Source organism: Fringilla coelebs (genome assembly GCF_963513975.1).
Source record: "Fringilla coelebs genome assembly, chromosome: 12".
Taxonomy (NCBI): Eukaryota; Metazoa; Chordata; class Aves; order Passeriformes; family Fringillidae; genus Fringilla; species Fringilla coelebs.
The window spans coordinates 4,916,333-4,937,390 of record NC_140038.1 but is presented as its reverse complement, the minus strand read 5'-3'; the positions used below and the strand labels follow the sequence as shown (position 1 = coordinate 4,937,390).

The following is a 21,058-nucleotide window of genomic DNA, read 5'->3' as shown; positions in this document are numbered from 1 at the left end:
TTCCCCCAGCCCCTGCAAACCCTCACACCAGACCCCCCTAATGCCTACAGATCCCAGCCAGGACATCCCAAGCCTGCAGGCTCCTTCACCAGATCCCCACCCGGAACTCTAAGCACCTCCCCATCCTTGCAGCCCTCCCCAGCTCCCGTAGCCCTTCACCAGATCTCCCCCTACCCCTGCAGACCCCTCACCAACCCCCAAAGGAGCAGCTCAGCCCAGCAGGTGCTTCAGCTTCTCTTTATTGATGAACAGTTGTGCTCTCCACCCCAGGGCCCATCAGAGTGCTGGGTGAGGAAGGGGGCTCTGGGGTGGTGGGGGAACATGACTAACACAGGAGACAACGCTGCAAGGGGAGCACGGGAAGCTCTGTGCATGGAGCCAACACCCTTCCCCTGCCCCCATTCCCGAAACAGCCAGCTGAGAAAGGCCGGATCTGCCTTGGATTGGGTCTGGAGAGGCGTGTAGCCATTACAGGAGGGGGGAGTAGCAGCTTGCCTCGAGCAAGGAGGGGTCCAGCAGAACCACTGACTACACATCACCTCTCCCCTTCCCCAAAACCCCACACCAGGGCCAGGGAAAGGGACATTTCACACTCTGAGGACAGTAATCAGGAAAGAGGAGTCCCAACAGCACGCAGGGACCTCCTACACTGACTCCAACACACATCAAGGCAGGACTTGAACTACAGGGAGAGATTTTTAAAAAACTAAACACTTCAAGTATTTTTTTTTTTTAGTGATTTAAGGTCTCTTGCCCCTGCTGCTGCTGCACTGGGTGGTGTTTAGCAACCTACATCCACTCTAGGGACAAGAACAACAGCGCAAGCAATGGCTGGTCTACTGCAAGGGGAGACAGGGCGGTGGGGTGGTGGGAGGGGAGGGGGCAGGGGGAGAAGGCCCAGTGGGCGCTCAGGGTACGGGCACCGCACGCATGGTGTTGGTGTAGCCAGAGCCGGGGCGCCAGCCCGTCAGCACGATCACCAGGTCGCCGGTCTTGAAGAACCCTCGAGCTTTGCCTAGGAGAGAAGAGGGAGGCGTCAGAGCCCAGTCCCACCCCGTCTCCTTGCCATGGGGCAATACTGCTCATCAGCCAGTCCCTGAGTCACTAAGGCTGCCTGTGCCACAGCAGCTGGGGCTCCAGGAGGGTATCAAAAACCCCACCTTCCTGCTGCCCACCCATCTCACACCCTTTGCCTCTGCTATGGGGTTCTCTGCAACAGAGCTTGAAATTCCACAGCACATGATTTGGAGGAGTGTAGGACAGAGTCAGCCCCACTCCAGATTTCCCTTGTCCCTCAGGAGTGCTGTCACAGGTCTATCACTCACTACCATAAACCCAACCTGGTCTTCTGCTGGAAACTCCTTCAAGGCAGCTGTGCCAAACCCACCACCCCATTTCCCAACCGGATGTGGTTCTGCTCATGCAACCACCACCTGTTTCCTGTTACAGTTACCATACAGGCAGCCAGTTCCTCTCTCGCCATCAACAGTAACCCCTAAGTACCACCTAGGTGCTCAGAGCCACCATGTCCCAGGGGAGGAGAAGGGTGCCACTCACCAACATTCATGCCCAGGGCGACACGCAGGTCCACGTCCTCAGCCCAGGCGTCCAGGGCGGGGTCTTTGCAGAGCACGGGGAAGATGCCGCGGTACAGGTGGGCCTGGCGCGCCGTCTGCTCATTGCGGGTGATGGCGATGATGGGGGCCCGCGGGCGGTACCGCGACACCAGGTGTGCCGACCTGCAGGGAGAACAGCCACGCTGGGGCTCCACACAGACACCACAGCCTCTGGAGAGGACACTGGGAAAGGCCTGCGGGAGCACAGCAGCCCAAGGTCTGTCTGTCTGTCAGCCACCAGGGCTCCCCAAAACCTCTGGGGGGATGTGACCAGTCTCCACAAAAGCCACTCACCAACCAGCCTGATGCTCTGCTGGACTCCCAGTTAGGCAACTGGGCAGAGCACCACTGGCTGTCCCCACTGGTGGCGACAATCTCCTCACCTCCAAGTTTAGCAAGTGCCATCAGGGTGTTTTGGTCCCTGAACAAGCCTTTACTTGTCTCTGTTGCTATGTTAGGATGGCGAGGTGCCATTTATCCTGGCCTCCGCAAGCAGGCCTTGGCATCTCAACAGGGGTCCCTGAAAGTTCCCTGTTTTGAGGAGCTCCCGGTTTTCAGGGTGGAAAGAGCCGGTGCCAGCATCACTGCCCAAAGCATGCTAAGGAGGAAGCCATCTGCCTCCCAGCCACCTACTGAAGCCAGCAAACGGGCCAGTTCCTCCACACAGAGCTCTGCTCCTGCACCCCATGGGAAGCAAATGCAACAGAGGCCAAAATTTACACTGGGAAGTTGAGCACAAAGACTTTAAAACGCCTTAAAATAGCAGCAGCACAGCCTGGGCGGGGACTAGACTACCGTTTTTCTTTCCCTGAGCACTGCTGAGGGAGAGTATCTGCAAACAGATTCAAACTGCAAGGCTGTGGCATCTGCAGCTCCATCTTTCCAACAGACATGCTGGTGTCTCCACTTGCTTTTGCAGCCTCATTTAGAGAAGCCAAGCTCAGCAACACTCAGATGCAAAGTTTGCTTCTTAAAGCAGGGGCCAGCAGACTGCTCCAAGCACCCAACCACACGTCCCAGCTCTCAGACAATCCTTCCCACAGTGTATGAGTTGCCCCCCGTGAGATCAAGGAGATTCAGGTACTCACAAGAGTTAACCTAATCCACAGCTAAAAATATTCAAATATCAGAGTTCAAATCTCTTTAAGAAGGTCAAGTGTAAGGCTGGAACACTTGACAAAGAAACATTAGAAGCATGAGGACATCCAGAACTCGGTGCTTATAGTTCCCTCCTCATCTCTGCAGAAAATAATTTTCTGCTCAAAGTCATTTTAAGCTGTACATTTTGGTGAAGGTTTCACCGATGGTCCACATCTTCAGGTACATGTGCTGCACTACTGTTTTGGTGTGAATCCAGTGTGAGAAATCCTGATTTCCTTCCAGAAAGCAGTCTGAGACTTAGGGTCGGACATGCTTTGGGAGCAGGCAGCCCAGGTCCTCTAGATGGAAGAACTGATCCATGAGGCTCCAGCTCCCATTCCACAACTGAGAACAAGTCTCTGTTTGGCAGGTGTCACTGTTGCTAGACAGAAATCCCAAACTACATTGTTCCAGCACACTTCACCTGCAGCCACTGAGCTCACCTGGTGCTTGCCAGATGCCTGTCTGTGCAGAGAGATTACCTGCAGGCAGGGACAAGAAATCCTGGAAGAGGGCATTTCCAACACTTTCCTCTTCCCTGCCTACCAACCACAGGCTGCGCAATCCCTCTTCGCCCCTTGGGCTCAGGCAAGCGGGGCTGATGACTGCAACATCTAGCAAGGGACCAATAATTTGGGTGCGACTACAAAAGGCCAAAGCCTTGATTAAAAAAAAAAAAAAATGGATTCTGCATCCACTGAACTTCTGCCTCACTGTAACATTGATGACTTCTTGCCAAGAAGTTTCAATTGAAGCTGCAACACTTATTTTCCCTTGGCTCTTCCCGCTGGCGCCACTGCCACTTGCAGCAGTGAGGGGAGGCTGGGCTCGGAGCTGGTGCCACGCTGGCAGAGGCCGGCCGAGGACTCAGAGCGTAGGGATGTGTGTCCATCTCCCGAGGAACCACCTCCGCAGGCACTGCCAGAACCTGACTCCACTGGTCTCTCAAAGCCACGGGATTCTCCTTTCCCCACCCTGTCACACAGCAGGCTCGACCTGGGGGCACCTGTCCCCTCCTACCTTCCAGACTTGGTGAGGACAATAATGGCCCCGCTGCAGCACTTGAAGGACGCTTCCACAGCGCCAACTGCAGCGGCCTCGGTGGGGTCGCAGTTGAGGGGGGTCAGACGACGCAGTTCCTCAAACAACTGCCTGTGAAAGATGGCGGCTTCGGCCTCCCGGGCAATCTACAAGAGCAACACGCGTTCGGAGACAACACTCACAGCAGGCGCTCGGGCACAGGGCAGGGCGAGGTGCTCCAGCACAGAGTGCCACATCTGCACTGCCAGCCTTCGGCATTGTCATTAACCAGTGAGCTCAGACTAAGCTCACCCAACAGCACGTCCCTGCAGAGGAACCACTCGAGTCCCAAGGGGTTTTTTTTTTTCCAATGGTGGCACCTCGCCCTGTCAAGCCCACACTCAGGTGACACTCATGCCAACTGCCAGGCACTCTCGCTCTGCTCCTGCCTGCTGGGGTCCCTCCCTGGCACGGGGTCAGCTCACATGGCAGCGGTTACACAAGGTTGGCATGGGCAGTGAGCAGCTGGCCAAAGACTGCAGTGTTAGAGTGCGGCGTGTTTAGCCACAGGAAGGGCTGGCCCAAGCCCCCTCTCTGAGCCCTACCTGCCGGACTCAGTCAGGACTAGCACGGCTGCAGCTAAGCCCTTAAAAGAGGCCTCCACCGCGCCCGCCGCCATGGCATCGGCAGGGTCCCTGTTGTTAACATTGAGGCGTAAAATTTCTTCGAACAGCTGTCGATGGAAGATTGCGGCCTCAGCCTCGCGGGCGATCTGCAGGCCCGAGTGGGAGGGAAGGAGGAGAACAGAGGAAAGAAAAGAAGGAAAGATATACCAGAGGAACATGAGATCATATTAACTTGCTTAATTGTCATAGTAGTGCATGCAAGAAGGTATTAAGGTGAAGCAGTGAAGCTTTTTGTCTCTCTGGTTTTGACTTTGCTAAATGCAACCAGATTAAAATTCACGGTACCATGGGACTGGCAGGCCCCAGTCACTGGGCAGGCATTCCAAACATGGTATTTTTGTTGTATTTGGGAGTTCCAGCAGAGCAGGCAAAAGTAAATTGCTTTTCAAGAAGCAGAACAAGCCAGCTCAGAGCCAGACTGTGCTTTGTCATGGCTGCTTATGACTTCCCTGAGAGACTCTTATGCCACCTACCTGCCTGCCCATGGTCCTGCTTGCAATTTTGTTAGAGGGAATATCTGGCTTCCTTTCCCAGGCTTCCAACAGACCAGAGTGCTGCTCGAACAGTTTTCATGGAGCCAACATGCAAGTAACACATTTTAAATGTCACCCCGAAGGCGGGAGACTGTTCTCTCAGTCTTGTTACATTTAGATTAACTTCAGGGTCAATGAAAATTTGGCTTGCCTTGAGAGCAAATAAAGATTCAGTTTGAGAGCCAATAAAGATTTATTTTAACTTGAGAGTCAATAAAGCTTCACATCCAAATGGGATACCAACTTTCTTTTGGTAATAAGGAAATAAACAGGAACAAGTCTTCCTTATAGGGCTGTCACAGTACAGATGTTGGAGTGTTTGTACAGTGCCAGATATGGACAGATGAGAGGGACAGAGGCACAACTAAAGGCTTTGTGTTTTGGCTGAGCATTGGCAACAGGTTCAGCAACCTGTTCATCCCAGAATCCTGGGAATCATCATGTCTAATCATCTCAGAAAGCCTGACAACCTGATAAAGAAGGCTTGCAGAGACTAGAAAAGCATGCAAAGGTTCATCATCTTCTCAAGGACAACTTCACCCAGTTACTCCACAAAGTGAACAGCTGCTACACAAAGCATGACAAGTTCATGCTGAATTAGAGACTGATGTGCAATCACAGCGAAAGCTCTGGAGTTAGAAAAAACAGAATTTTGCTACTCGAGTGTTAATGAATTATTTTATGTGATGCTGGGAATTATCCCTTCCACAGTTATCAGTTTAAGCCAAAGTAGTTAAGTATCTTAGGTCTAAAAATAACAGGACACAGGCAGCAGGCCGGAAAAGCAGGCCAGTGCCAACTTGTCCTAAAGCATATTGTTACTGCTGGATTTAGATAAAAGGGGAGTATTTGCATCACAACACTTACTCCAAATGCAGGAGCTGGAAGCCTGGCAGTTTATTTTCAGCTCCTGGACAAAGGCAACAGGTCCATGTAATACAGAGAGCAAATCTGATTTTAGAGGGAAGTCTGCCCTCCCCACATGTAATGGAATGTGGGAATACAGGTGTCTGCTTTGACAGGAGCTGCAGAGGGGCACAGCAATCCTTAACTTCACCCCACAGCTGGATCTGCTCAGACAGGAATTGCTATAGAGGGTTTCTAGTTGGTGAATGGATAGAGATACCAGGGAGGTGGGAGAAAGGAAAATGGAGAGGCTGTTTAAATCTTGGTCCCATCAGGCAGCATAGCATGGCCAGGCTGGGCTTTGAAGTGTGGATCCTGGAGTGGAATAGTAAGGATGCCCACTCCCACCTACAGCAATCAGTCTGCACAGTATTGCTATTGCCCACTTCAAATGGTAACATCCACCTGCTCCAGCCATGCTGCAGATCCCCAGACCATGGTTACTCAGGTTGCTGGGTTTGACTAACAAGAACTGAAGTAGCTCAGAGGAAAGATCCTCATTGTATACTGGCATGTGCTCCTACCAGAAGAGTTGGTACCTTGCTGCCTGGAACATCTCACACTTAGTCAATCTGTATTTCAATTTCTGCACAGTGTTAAAGCCTTCAGTGCTTCTCCAGAAGCCCTGGTGGAATGAACACCATGCCCAGGTCTGCAGGAAGAGGGAAGCACATGCAACAGATCCTCAAATCAGGCTACAGGTACAATACAACCTGCCCAGACCAAAGAATTAATGCCAAGATGGAAACCCAGGTGTAAGGTTTGCTGCAGCAAGTTCCCAAGTCTTGGTAGGCAAATGATCTTTGTGATTTAGGGGGTGGAAAAGGAGGAAGAAGCTTGAAGGTGCATGAGTATTGGTTAGTAAAGTTAGTTAGTATTTGGCCTGTAAAGGAGCACCACTGCCCACTGATCTTAAGTTGTATTTTGCATTTGCCTCATGCAAAAAAACACCACTCCATATTGAGGTAAAAGATGTTTAGGTACCACACTGCAAACCAACACTGGCTGAGTTGAATAACCTATAGAAGCTGAATTGCAAATAAAACTGCTGAGAGTTAGAACTCGTGATGTGATTCACACTGCGTTGTGATTCACAGCACTGGTAACTGGGGAGCAGCAACGCATACAGGTACTTGACATAAGGCTCGTATCAGCTGAAACATGAACTTGAAGCAGAGCAAAGGTTTCTGGCAGTTCAGGCATGTAAAAATATGGTGCTGTCAGTACTCATGCAACAAACCCCCCCAACCCCCAGCACGCAGCAGGTGCTGAATGCAACAGTGCTGTAAATCACCCTCAGGAGCCTCCCCACCCCCTCCCATGCAGGACTCAGCCAAAACCTTTCATTATCTATAGATAAACTGCTTAAAGCAGCTCCTTGACCCTGCAGAAGTTTAAGGTATTTAATATGCCACTGCAATGGGACATTGGATGAAATTTCTATTGAGGTAAAGGCAAAAAGAAATTTAAAGTTTTATATCTCAGCATTACAGAGCAGCTCTCAGCTCTGCTTGGCAAGTTTGGAGCACACAAAGTGAGATTCCAAGCCATCAGAACCATGTTTGTTAAAAAAAAAAAACCACCCACAGCAGAGTGCAAGACAAAAAATGGCTATTTTAGGCAGCCATTTAGGCCTTTGAGTGGCCAGCTGAGAGCAAGATGGTGTCCCTGTCCCCAGCAGGGCAGGGCAGGCAGTACTCACAGCGTGCTGCATGCGCACAGCCTCGAGGGGATAGTCTCCCTTGGCTGTTTCCCCGGACAGCATGATGCAGTCCGCACCGTCCAGGACGGCGTTAGCGACGTCGCTGCCCTCAGCACGGGTCGGGCGAGGCTTCTTGATCATGCTTTCCAGCATCTGGGAGAGAACAAACCCACAGGGATGAACACACTGCCAGAGAAAGCAGCTGCACTTCAATACTCCTAATGGCTTGGGCAGAAAGTGGGATGCAACCTCAGGAATCCACAAGTCCTCCAGGGGTATGGAAAAGAAAGAAGGTTTGCTCCCTAAACCAGCTTTGATTTAAAGCCTCCATTAGAAAGGAAAATAACTCATTCCATTTTATACCCATTCTGTATTTAGTCCTTTTCCAGATTTAAGCCACACAACATCCCAGAAAAAATACTCCAAACCTTCTACTTCAACTTCTCAGCACAAAGCTTGGTCCAAGTAACTGGAAGCTCTTTAGAGCAGCGTGGCATTAGACGTATTTAAGGAAAGCTCAAATCCAGTCATACATTTTAAATTTTGGGGATTACATCATCCAGAAATCATAAAGAGCAGGGTATGCACCAATTAAGTCACCTTCCCCCAACACAAGAATTCAAATGCTTTAGACAATACATACAGGGTAGTAAAATGAAAACAGTTAACTCCACCAGCTTTCTAAGCATCCCCACTTAAAAGAGTGGAAAACAGGGCAGCTTTTCATGAGGTGAGCACTTCCTAATCCCTTTCCACACCCCAGTTCTGACCAGCTCTCCTGTCTTCCTTAGGCGCTCAGCTTCCCCCCAGCTGGAGTTCACCACTTGTTTAAACACTATTTGCTTCACCCATAGGACATTGCCTGAGGCTGTGTTTCAGCTGCATTTCTGTAGCAATACAGGAAAAAGGAGCACATGCCACTGTAAATCCAGAACCTTCTTTAATGATTACTGTCTAAAGAAGTCTACACTTCCACAGCCTATGTGCAGAGCAAGGACAGTAAGTAAACCAGTCCTCCCAGTGCTCAAGGACTGTGCAAATGATCCCTACCACTCCCAGAAAAAGAAGGCTCCTTTACTCAGCTCCTTCTGAAGCTGCAGTGGGTGTACATTTTCTAAGATACCTGGGAACCCCAGCAAACCTTCCCTGTCAGGCAGGATGAGTTGCCACAAGATGCCAAGGAAAAGCATGTGCCATTCATCCCAGGAACTTGCAAGGTCAGCCCCAAAGGCTCATTACCACACGATGTTTTGAGACGTATAACCTTTGGCAAGAGGTCCCATAATCTAACTGGGAAAAGATCCCAAACACAGAAATGCCTAAATGTGAGCTTTTCAGCTATGAGCAAAACTTCCTTACATCTCACTCTTTAACCAATGCCACCAACGCATGGCTGCCCCCAACATTTCCTCCTGGCCAGACTGTGGCAGTGAGAAGCCAAAGGTGGTGTTTCCAGTACCTGAGTGGCACAGATGATGGGTTTGCCGGCCCTGTTGCAGCGCCCAATCATCATCTTCTGGGCAAGGAAGACTTTTTCAGCTGGGATCTCGATTCCCAGGTCACCGCGGGCCACCATAATGCCATCACTGGCCTCCATGATCTCATCAAACCTGACAGTGAGAGAAGAGCTGTGTTATCCCATTTGTTCTGCAAAGCACCTTCCCATCTGTCTGTCCTCCTCTGAAAGGAGCACTCACGCTTTTCATGGGCTGTTTGGGTTCTTGCAATGCCAAGGAAGGAGGAAGAAAACCAGAAGCAAGGCACAGCACATATTCAGAGCTACACAAAGCTGCCTGAAGCTACAAAAATGGAGTGTGAGTCGCTTTATTTCAGTGTGACAAACCCAAAGTATACCCCACACAAGCTCACCTGCGCACACCCTCATGGTTCTCGATCTTGCTGATGATCTTGATGTTCTTTCCCTTTTCCCCCAGCACCTTCCTGACAGCGTGGACATCAGAAGCCTTGCGGATGAAGGAAGCAAACACCATATCCACGTTCTGCTCCACACCGAATTTTAGGTCCTGAATGTCCTTTTCAGAGACGGCAGGCAGGTCGACGGCAGCGCCGGGCAGGTTCACGCCCTTCTTGCTGCCGAGCATGCCACCGTTCTCAATCTCTGTCATGACATAGTCCTTCCCTGAAACACAGGTTCCCATGGTCAGTGTTTACAGGACAGCTCCTGCTACCAACTCCCACACCACCTCCCTGCCTGGGAACTGCGATGTCAACAGCGGCACACGCGATAAAAAGCACATCCCATCTCTTTAGAGCATTTCTGTACCACGCAAGCTTGCAGTTTATCCTTGGGAACACAATAGATTGGTCTAAAACAACTTCTTGGCTGTTCCTGGATAAGATAGTAGCTGTTCACTGCAGGAGGTTGGGATTGCCTCCCCCAAAAAAAGCTAGCAGGCTGCAATTTTGCACACAGCGCCCTGCAACACCAAAGCCTCGCCTCCCACTCCCTACATGCTCACAGATTTAGAGGCTTGAGGCTACAGCAGTTTAGGCAGCACTATAAAGGGAGTATTATGGAAGTAACCTTGCCTCTACATTACCAGTTAAAACGAGTTCTGTCTCTTAACTACAAAAGCCAGGGTCTGTGCTGTAAAACTAGTTAAAGCCTTTATTAAGAGCATGAATTAGCCTGGCTGATCATGAACAGTGGTATGGCCCTACCACAATTCTCCTTTGAAGATGGGGTTTAGATGCCAGCCCAGTGAAACCCAGCTGAAGTTAGTTTTTGGAAAGTTCCTACACTTAAGATGGAGAAACTTAGCTCAAAGTCTCACTAAACCATCAAGAAACATGTTCTCCTTTCTACAACTGCAAACTAAGGAACAGTTACTGGAGGGAAACCACAAGTATGTCCTGAGGAACACACAAATAGGCAGAGCTAAAATGGCTGTTACACACCTTTCTCCTTAACCACCAAAGAAATCAGACCATCATCCACGTAGATTTTGCTGCCAACTTCTACAACTTTGATGAGATTCTTGTAGTCCACCCAGAGCGTGTTCTCATCACAGTTCTCCATGAAGGCATCGTCCAGGGTCACTTTGAGCTGTCCACCCTTCTTCAGCTCCACTTCTGCTGTGCCGCTCTGTGTGACAACAAAACCAGTAAAAACCAGTACACCACCACCTCACAGCCCACAGCAGTTTGTCAGAACTTTTGGGAGGTGGTTTGTTACCTCATTTCCTATGATATTTTTTTTGTTTGGAAATGGCCACAGGCTTAACACAGTATTAAGTCTGTGTGGTGAAAAAAGTGTGATTAAAAAAAAAGCAACTTACTCCCTTAATGAGTCCAGTTCGGATTTCAGGTCCCTTGGTGTCCAGTGCAATAGCCACAGGTCTGTAGGTGATGGGATCAGAGGCAAAGCTCTCTGCGGCTTCTCGCACGTTCTTGATTGTGCCCTCATGATACTGGCAAGAAAAGAAAAAAGATGGAAATGTTAAAGCTGGTTCTACCTGGCTGCTTACAGAAAAGATCCCAGCGCATCCCAGAGGCTGCCCAAGCTGACTGTTCTGCTCCCAGTTTCAGTTCTACCTTCAAAATTTAACCCAGACAAAGCTTCCTGTAGTAGTGCAAGGATACAAGGACCGTCCTGCCCTAGAGTCTGGAAGTTATCTGATGTGCCCTCATCTCTAAGTCCAGAAGGACTACTCAAGGAGACAGTCCCAAGGTCTGGCTGAAGTGGTTTTTCATGAGGACACACACCTGCCATTCAAAGGTGGCTCACCAACCAAAAGGCCTGTAGGAGTAACTTTTCCAAAAGCTTACCTGAACACCTGCCTATTCAACACAGCAGAATATTCACAGCACCAGCAACCAGATAATTGTGTGCATTCAAAGGGACCTGATGGCAGAAGAATGTCACAGTGCCACACATGGCTGTATTCCTCCTCCCATCAGAGCAAGGGAAGATGCCTCTTCACACTGCTAGCTCCCACACACACTTCCAGCCTGACCCACTATCAGTCCTGCAGATGGACAGGCTTTCACTCTTTGGCCTGAATTCCCACAGATAAAGGATTTGCTAAAAGAGTGTTATCCGTTGTAAATATTTACAGTTTATTTCCGGAGTCAAAGCAATCACAGACAGCTCAATAGTCCAGCACCACACACCTGGCTTCCAAACCTTGTTTGGGAGAGCGTTTTGCTAAATGCTGCCAGTTTTAAGATAGTTTTTTGACAAAACCCATGCCAGCTCCCTCAAATGTGCTACAGATGGCCAAGAGATCAGTTTACTTTACTTGTTTAAATAACATTAAGAGATAACCCTAACTACTTACAACTAGTAAGAGTTGTGTAACACTTGACAGACTTCAGCAGATAACACATACCCTTTCCTCTCTGTGTACCACATGAGCTGATGGAGTTTGACCTGACTCACCTCGAACACTCGGTTCCCTCGTGTCACTCACTCACCCCAACACGAGCCCTCCACACTGACTTCAGTATCTCAGGGATGATAAGCCAGCACCAGGAAGGTTGGACTGGAAAAAGCCATGCTGAAGTTCACATGTGTGCCCTTAGCCAGAAATACCTAACAGCTGATAACTCTTTATAGCAGGAAAATGAGTCAGTTTATTGACAGTGTGCAATCTGGGATTGAGACGGCCTTGACCCTACCAGGCACAGCAGCTGGGGTGGATGTGGCCCTGACAGTGCCACAACACTTATCTGAACCTAATCATCTGATATTTCCATTTTAGTTGGATATCAAGGACTAACTGGCTCCTAGGGAGTCTGACTTTCTGAAGAGTTACACATGCAGAACAAAAATGCAGGCAGAACTGGAGGTAAAAGCCATTTTTAGTCTATGTAAAGGGAGCCAAGTGGGTGCCAAAGCACCTCTTGTAAAGCTCAAGGCCTGGTAAATGCTGCAGGGTGGACACAAGAACTGAAGCACCTGTGACAGATGGAAACTCTGGGCCTTCACTCGAAAGGAGGGCATTTTGGAGGAGCCAGGATGGGACACAAGCTCAGGACTGCCTATGGCTGATGGTCACACTCTGCAGTGTGACAGCCACACCAGAGCCTGCAGTCGGCTTTGTTGGTGTGAAATGTGTGATCAGACCTCACACAAAGCAGGAAAACCTCAGCCAAGTTCACAGACCACAGCAACAGGGCAATAACGGTGTCAGAATTCCCAGTTTCAGCCTGGCCACCAAGTCCCTGATGTGTCACCTGGCCCAAGAGCCACCCAGCTGCAAGGATCTGACTCCTGGGATGCAGTTACTCCACACTATTCTTTCTCCAGGTTGATTTCCCAACTGCAAGACATGCACTGACACTATCCCAGCGTGGTTAGTCAAGGTCTGATGGTTACCCACAGTTAAATATCAGCCCTTTTTGATCCTGACACTGCCCTGCGCTCATTAAAGGCTACCAGGGTGAGAGGCCAAGCTGTTACATACCACAAGGTTCATGGGTCACTAAGTAAAGCCACCTACAGCTGCTACTGGGTGACATTTTGAAAGTTGGAAAGCAGCCAGAGTCAAAAAAAACCCCCAAAAACCTCAGCAGAACCCTCAGCTGAGGGATCCTCAGCTCCTCCAGTATCATTGAGGGTGTCAGCTATTTATAGCAATAGGGGCTTGACTGTCATGCAGTGTTGATTTCTTCTGACCTTATTTTTCTGAGCTCACCACACCATGTCCCAAGCTCCACAGTGGGACCTGAGTGCCAGGAATGCATCTGGAGCAGCTGGTTAGCCAGAAAACCCAGGAGCCCATTCTTCCCACTGAGCACAGTAATTACATCAAATCACCAATAACAGATGCCTTTTGATCAGGGTCATTCACGGATCGCCTGCCTGCAAAATCCCCAGCAACGCAACTAAAAGTGAGATTAACTGATAGTGGGACCTCCTGCAGAGGTGCAAAAAAGGGACAGGTCTTCCCAGCTTTGGCTGTGCACTGGTAAGCAGCAGCTTTGGGAACAGCAGGATATGAGGAAGAACTGAAGGATTTCATGGCAAGCAGTCAGCACACAGTGTCAAATATCAGTTACCTGGCTCCCTGCTACAGGGCAGGGTGTGGAATTGAATTGCTTTCAAGATGGCTCACAAAATGTACTTCAGTGTTATCAACAGTGACACAGGCTCGGTATGTACAACCAGCATGCTTTCCCCAAAAGCAGCTATTTGACCTTCCCACACCAAGGATGGGTCTGGATGAAGCTGGATTTCCCTCCTCCCTAAGGACAGGATCAGCAGAAACACAGGGACTGCAGCAGCTCAGACCGCACCCTTACCTCATGGGTGCCGTGAGAGAAGTTCAGGCGGGCAACGTTCATTCCAGATTTAATCATTTCCTTCAGCTTGTCCACAGAGCGGGAGGCCGGGCCTAGGAGGAACAAACAGTTTGAACATTAACTTTAGAAAAATAATGAGGTAACCCACACAGACCAGGCTGTTTCAAGTGGAAGAGAAAAGGTAAATGGATACAGCATTGCTCAGCGCTGCAGCAGCAAATATTGTTTCAACTTGCCCACGGAGTGCAGCAGAACCCAAGCGATTCCCATTTCCCTGGATACTGGATTCACTCCCAGCAGTAACACAGGTTAGGCAAACATGGGAAAGTCATGTTCCTTTACCACACAAGTTCAGCCCTGGCAAGGGATGAAAGTCAGATCCTTCTCATAATTTCCCTCCTAAGTTTCACCAAGGTGTGGGCTCCTAGCTGCAATTCTCTCCTGTCTAGGAATAGCTCACCAATGGTGCAGATGATGCCGGTGTTCCTGGCGATGGTTGGCTCTGAGTCGATGTCCAGGCGGCACATGTGCTCCAGGAAGGTGTCTGCCATGGCAGCATGCAGCTGCTGGGTCTGGATGGAAGCTGCACTGTGGGGCCTCGACATGGTTGCTAGATTCCTGTGTCTGGAAGGGAAGAAAGCGGTGCCAGGTTTGGGAATCACGCACCCCAAACTGCCGAACAAGCAGAGACACCAAGACAACAATGTGATGAATATGGAGGTAACAAGAAAGCTGCTACTGGGTCAAACTATCTTTATGTTCCTATTTGAGAATCCTAACAGGCAAGGCACATTTCTATTTCCATGTCATCCCCCACATGGACCGCCCAAAGCTCACCTGCCTTCTATGCAGATGTTCCCTTCATAGCTTCTCTTCATTGCCAGTCTTCCCTTGGAGCTACACAACGCAACAAAATTCAAGCACTTGAGTGCACAGGCAGAGGTTCTGCCTCCTCCCTCCCAGCTCTCCACTCATTTCTCCTACAGGCCTCAACTGCACGTCCCATCCCACATGGGACCGGGGCAGCTCAGCACTGGCATGACTGCAGCACGCCCAGACACATGCAACCTTCTACCCAGGAGCACCTAATCACAGCAAAGTCCACATAAGCCTAAACCCCATCCTCTAAGCCTGGACAAGCAAGCAGACTTGAGTTGATTAAACACAACACTTTGGCAGAGAACACAGAAAAGACTGAAGATTTAAGACATTCAAAGTCCCTCTTAGACTGATGATGCTGCAGGTCTCCTCTACCTCCTGCACTCCCCTTCACCAACAGCACCAAAATTTATCATCAGGTTTAAAACTGCTTGTATTTTTCAACATTTGGATTAAAAAACCTCTCTGAACTCAGGCTGTTTGCCCTCTCTGGACTAAAGAGCTTCCACAACAGCAGGACCAGCCTATTCTTTGGGAATCAACTTATCCTTCGAAGAGGAAGCTGAGCTGAAGCTTAACAGTCCACTGGGATGGGAGGACATCCACTTCACAGTAGCGCTGGTGCCCCAGGCATTTCTAATTGGAATAATTTTGTTCTCAAGTAGTAGTGGCAGCTCAAAGCTTTGTCTCAGACATGCCCAGGCTAAAATCTCAGCACTACAAAAGCCTCTGGTAAAAAAGCAATGCAAGGTGGTGGCTACTGACATGGGCAGATCACTCATTTTATTTTTAAAGATAGGTTTAGCTTCAAACTCTGCACCCAGGGCACACAGGTGAGACTCAGAGCAGGCATGAGCAGCCTTCATCTGCAAGATGTGCTTACAGAAACATGGGCTGGGGCCCAGCTAAAAGCTGGGACAGAGCAGGGAATAGAGCTGGGCTTTTGTTCTGCCTACCTAGGCAGACAAAACCCACCAATAAGCCACCGAGTGGTGTGAGGGGAACACACCATCCAGCTCAGCATATCCAGCTTTGACACAGAGGCACCAATAAACCCAAAACCTCTGGCAGAGCCGGCAGGACTGAGCACAGTGAAGGGCAGAGCAAGCCCTGCCAGCCTGCTGCCTGGCCCCGACGCTCCTCCCCTGCTCCGCAGCCCTTCCTCACGTACGTGCAGATCCTCGCGCAGGCAGCCCTGACTCACCCTCACCGCACTGCCATGCGCCGCAGAGCAGCCAGGCCAGCAAAAACCATAATTTGACCTGGCAAAGCTTTTTTTCCCTCAGCCCTGCCAAAAGCTGCTGATTCACTGGAGTCACTACAAGAAGGTCTGCCCACATAAAAAGGCCAACAAAGTCTCATTATTATAGGAAAACCCTCTGGTCAGTTCTAAAACATTGTGTTTCAGCCCTCTAACACTTGCTGCTTCACCCTACACCTGAAGAGCAGTGTCAGTTTCCTTAGATGCCAAAAAAAACAAGCCTTTGCTGGGAAATCACCTCCACACACAGGCAATCGGGTTTGCACAGCTTCTAGGAACAAGAGGAATACTGAACAAGGCATCCCAACACAGAAACTGCAGCAAGAGCACAATTTGGAAGTTTATAAAAAATAGTCAAGTGAATTCTCCCTGCCTCGTGGAAATCCCCCACCCACTCATGTCATTTTCAAATACAATTTTAACACCCTTGAAGTCTTTATAAAGAGAAAGGAAAAGTTCACTTCCCAGCCAGTATCCCCTTCACAAGATTTTCCAGCAGTTCGGAGGGCTCAGAAAAATTAACCGCAGACACAGTGACCTTGTCCAGGGGCGAGAGCAGAGACGCAGGAGCCAGAAAATACCCCAAACACCCATCTGTCCACAGCACCATGCCCACGACCACCAAGAGTCTTTTCAATACTCCTTCCTGCCTTCCACCACCGTGAATTGACAAAGCATCAACTGAATTTTACCGGAATGACCAGTCTCATATTTATAACAGGAATGTCTGGCATTTCCCACTACTCCGCTTTTTTTAACATCAAACAGAGGAGCAAGGACTTTAAGGACACCAGAAAACACGGAGCACTCAGTCTAGGCAGATTGAGGAAGGGGGAGTGAGCAATACTCTACAATGCCTGAATGTTTCCAGCACTGAATAAACCTGAATTCATTCCTCAAGGAGTAACAATTAAATCCCAAAATGTATTACTTGACCTGCCCATGCTTCAGGCAGGGTGTCCCAATGATGTCTGGTATCTACCTAGCTCCTGAATATTCCAGACTGAGCCATTTGAGGTTGGGACTGGTTTTTACTGTAGCCAGGTGACTAATTCCAGCCAGCTCACCCTATGGGTCACATGAGAGAAAGCCTAAAATCACAGTCTCTCCGGACATGCCCCTTGGGGATGGAGAAAGGAGAGAGAGCAGCAATCCCCACCCAGGGCCAAGTCACTGCTGTTATTGGTGACAAAAGGAAGTAGAAACTGCAGCAGGGGCTGTCCCCAGGCCACAGCCAGAGCTGTGTCACTGCCTGCAGGAACTCCAGCCAGGAGGCTCCCAGGGGGCGATGATTCGGGATTTACTAGTCAGCCTCACTTACACAACCTCACAGATGCTGCAGAACAAGGCTGCTCATGCCCAGTGACCCTGCCCAGAGGCAGAAATGGTTTGAGTTAGTGCTCAGGGCAGGGTTATGAAACCAGGCAGGCCTTCAGATTCCCAAAAGAAGCCTAGAAAAACATCAGCTTTGCTCATTCCAGAAGCTAAAGGCACTCAACAACAGAGCAATGCAGCTCTGCAGAGAAGCAGGTTTTTACCCTAGCCTGGCATCCCCTCTCCCAGGGAGGGAGGACAGCACATTCCTGCCAGGCAGCTGGTGCCGGAGGTGGTGTCTCGCCGTTATGTAAGGACAAAATGGCCACCCCAAAATTCCACCCCTTTTCTGCAAGCCTGGATGGAAGCCAGGAGCCACCAGATGCTCCTGGCTGGCCGATGCTCGCCCCAGCATTGAGCTGCAGATCCACGGGAGGAGAGACCCACAACGGAGATGCCTCTCCAGCTTTTTGGCTATGGGGGACAGGAAGATCAGGCTGGCTCTGGCACCTTCCCCGTGTGCTGCTGGCTCCAGGCTGCCCTCCCTGGAAAGCTTAACTAAAAAAAAATAAGAGGAGGTGGCAAGCATCGGATGTTTGGTGACGAGAAAGACTTATCTCGAGGGTTATTTGTAGGACACACCTACAGGCTTAACCTTGCAGAGGACAAGGAGCCTTTCAGCTTGGCAAAAAGCACCTGGCTGCCTTCAGGGAAGCTGTAAAAACCTGCTTTACAGGATAAAATAAAGCTTGGGGGTTTTCTTATCACATTAAACTAGGCAGAAGTGTAGACCACTGCTGCATCCCCCCCCTCCAGGATGGAGATCGCTGCACGTGGCAGCGCCCCGGTACTGCAGCCCCATTCCCTACGTGCCATCCATCACCACCCGCTGCGGCTCCATCTTCCCCCTGGAGAACAACGGCCAGGCAGGAGATAAAAGGACCGAGCACGTGCTCCAGCCAGCCTGGGAAACGTCTTACTCCCCTTAAATTAAATTATCAACTTGTTGGCTAGAAAGGGAATTAAGGCCGGCGGAGGATCACTACGGCTAACAGCAATAAATAAAGGTTTTAATAATAGCTTTAGATAGATAAAACAGTAGGTAATAAAAAAAAAAAAAAACCACGCAGGCTGCTGCAGACTCTCCACGCTCTTTATCTAGTGCAAGTGAACTTTCTCAGAAGGGTTTCACAGGCAGAAGTCCCCGGTTCAAGCACGTGGCTCGCAGCAGTGCTTCCTGCCTCGCACAAAAACCTTCTGCTTAATCCGGTGATGGGCTGGAAACCTGCTGGCACCAGTACAGACCATTAACCCATCGAACTCCTTGTATTAGCCAGAATTCTGCTCTATAAGCAGGATCTCAGGCATAAAATACACTCTGTAGAGGGTTTTTTTGTTGGTTTGTTTTGGTTTTTTTTCTTTTTAATTAAGCACTTCTAATTGCACAAGTTCCTGGACGTGTCTGAGTAATAAAAATTTGTCATTGCACCTCTGAGCCAAGGCAAGTCTCGATGAGCAGCACGAAAATTAACAGTTTAACATGACAAAAACCTTCATAAAACACTGATTTTTTTTTTTTGTAACCTGAGCCTCTCCGATACCGAGCTGCCTTATCAGAACAAAAGCAGGTTTTTAGAGATTGCCGTCTACTTTTAGTAGTCTGAGGAGACAGTCGGGAGGTTGCTATTGTCCGCCGACAAAAGCGCTATTCATGCCTTGGTAGCTCTGCAAAGGGGGTTTAAACACGTTTGAAAGGTTTTCACAGTTCAAGAAACTGTCTAAATCAATTGGATGTGTTTAAGCCGGCACAATTACGGGAGAAGATAAATTCAGAAGGGGCCTTCTCTTCCCGGGGGGGGGCGGGGGGAAAGGGAAAAGGCTGCAGCATCAGTGGTGGGTGCAGTGAGCCGGACGCTGATTTAAGCTGATGCCCTTCGGGGAACTGCCGGCTCTTACGTGAGTGCGGGCACGGTGGGGGGGGGGAGGCGGCCTAGCGCCTCACTCCGTCTGCCTCTGACTCAGCCTCCCAGCAGCTGCTCCGCCACTGCTCGGGCCGGGCGGCGGCCGCAGCGGCGCCGTGCGCTCCGTTCAACGGCACGGCCGCCGGGAACACGCGGGGCTCCCCGTTCCTGCGTGTCCCACTTCTTTCACCCGAGCCCTCGCACCCCAGACCGCACCCCCGCCGTCCCCCGCCCGTGCCCGGAGCGGCCGTTTCCCGGTGCGGGCCGTGGGGAGATGCTTGGAGCGGGCGTTCCCCGGCGCGAGATCGGAAGGGATGCTCTCAGCGGCGGGCGCTCCCCAGTGCCGGGTCACGGGGGGATGCTCGGAAAGGGCGTTCCCCGGTGCGGGATCTCGGGGGGATGCTCGAGGAGGCAGAGATGGGGACGCGGGGCCGGGGCTGCCGGCAGCCACGTGCTCGGCACCGCGAACCCCCCGCGCGCCCCCTCCTCAACCGCCCCGTAGGGCGCGCGCCCCCTCCCCTCAGCCGCCGCGCGGGGGGACCCTCCCCCGGCGGCGGAAACATGGGCATAACGGCGGTACCGGCGCGGCCGGCCCACCGCTCGCAGCGCCTTAGAGCGCCGTTACCTACCGCCGCTGAGTAACGCCGCTGCCTCGTCCTTTCACTCGGAGCGCCGCCGCCGCTCTGAGCACCGCCCCCACACGCCCCGCCAAGGTAATCCCGACTGGTCGTAGCACCGCCCCTCTCATATCCCTCCGCCGCCCGCCCTGCCGGGGCCGGAGCCCGCGCTGCAAGGGCGGGGCGCCGGAGCTACTTTCAGGAGAGGAGGCACAAAGCAGGAGGGGGAGGATCTGAGTCACAGCACGCGCTCGGCCGGCCAATGAGGAGGCGCCGCAGCCGCCGCGCGCGGGGACGGAGAGTGCTCGTCGCCTTAAAGGGGCCGCGGCCCGGCGGGATGCTCTTAAAGGGACCGCGGCCCCCAACTCACACCGAGCCCTCCGATTCACACCGAACCCTCCCAACTCACACCGACACCCCCAGCTCACACCTCAGGGGTCCCTCAATCTGCGGGGGCAGCCGCTCTGTGTGTTTTGGGATGCTTTGGAGGCTCCTGAGACCTTCCAGTGGGGACACTGAGGACCAGCGTGGAATCTCTGTAGTGGGGCTACAAGGACACAGTACTGGGGACACCGGGGACACGAGGCTGGAAATGTTGGTGACATGGTGCTGATGCCCTAAGGAGCTGGAACTGAGGCTAGATGGAGTTAAGAGGAATAAAGTGGATATTTATTGAAGTGCCTTCAAAGGCCACACCCTGCCAGTGCCCGAGCTGCAGTCCTGGCTCTGCCCGGATGACTCCAAGATGGAAGCAAAGGAGGGCTTGGTCACTAGACCTCACATTTTTATAAGTTTTAGTCCTTTTGCATATAGAAGTTAACTGTCCAATTAACAACTTCAAATGATGAAGTTTCATCCTCCTTGCTTGCTTGCCCGCCCTCCTCTTTTCATGTTGTTTAAGCTTTGGGCCTGAAGTGTGAAGAGATTGTCTTTCGGTCTCCAGCTAGAACAGGATTGTTTTGTCTTCACCACCCTGTGAAAAGATCCCAGTAACACTTAATATAAAGCTAAAGCTGCACACCAACACAGAACAGAAAAACTTAAAACCTAAGGAATCAATGCTGGGTATGCTGAGGACGCTGCGCTGGGATCAATGAGAGACCAGGCTGGAGATGCTGGGGCCACTGGGGCCACTGTCCCAGCCTGGATACCGTGC

The 21,058-nt window shown here is 50.9% G+C and overlaps 1 protein-coding gene across 2 annotated transcripts; it reads right to left on the bottom strand.

The window, feature by feature from the left end:
* Window positions 1-218: 218 nt before the first annotated feature.
* Window positions 219-20,025, bottom strand: PKM (pyruvate kinase M1/2). Of its 2 annotated transcripts, none has more exons than XM_084213951.1 (11): window positions 19,915-20,025; window positions 14,331-14,494; window positions 13,871-13,962; window positions 10,903-11,034; window positions 10,523-10,709; window positions 9,473-9,743; window positions 9,063-9,213; window positions 7,604-7,756; window positions 4,382-4,548; window positions 1,558-1,739; window positions 219-1,015 (listed from the first exon to the last, which is right to left on the bottom strand). In XM_084213951.1, the coding sequence occupies exons 2-11, from the start codon at window positions 14,473-14,475 to the stop codon at window positions 909-911; spliced, it is 1,587 nt and encodes a 528-aa protein (XP_084070077.1). In that variant the 5' UTR covers window positions 14,476-14,494; window positions 19,915-20,025; the 3' UTR covers window positions 219-908. The 2 variants fall into 2 exon arrangements, with proteins under 2 accessions (XP_084070077.1, XP_084070078.1); XM_084213952.1 differs by lacking the exon at window positions 4,382-4,548 and adding an exon at window positions 3,777-3,943.
* Window positions 20,026-21,058: the final 1,033 nt, after the last annotated feature.

Bases quoted from the DNA above. Each gene is read 5' to 3' on its own strand.
- PKM (XM_084213951.1), bottom strand. From the start codon at position 14,475: ATGTCGAGGCCCCACAGTGCAGCTTCCATCCAGACCCAGCAGCTGCAT. The intron at 13,963-14,330 runs GTGAGCTATTCC...TGTTCCTCCTAG, and splicing joins CGGCATCATCTGCACCATTG to GCCCGGCCTCCCGCTCTGTG. The intron at 9,744-10,522 runs GTGTGTAACAGC...CCTGTGTTTCAG, and splicing joins TTTGGTGGTTAAGGAGAAAG to GGAAGGACTATGTCATGACA.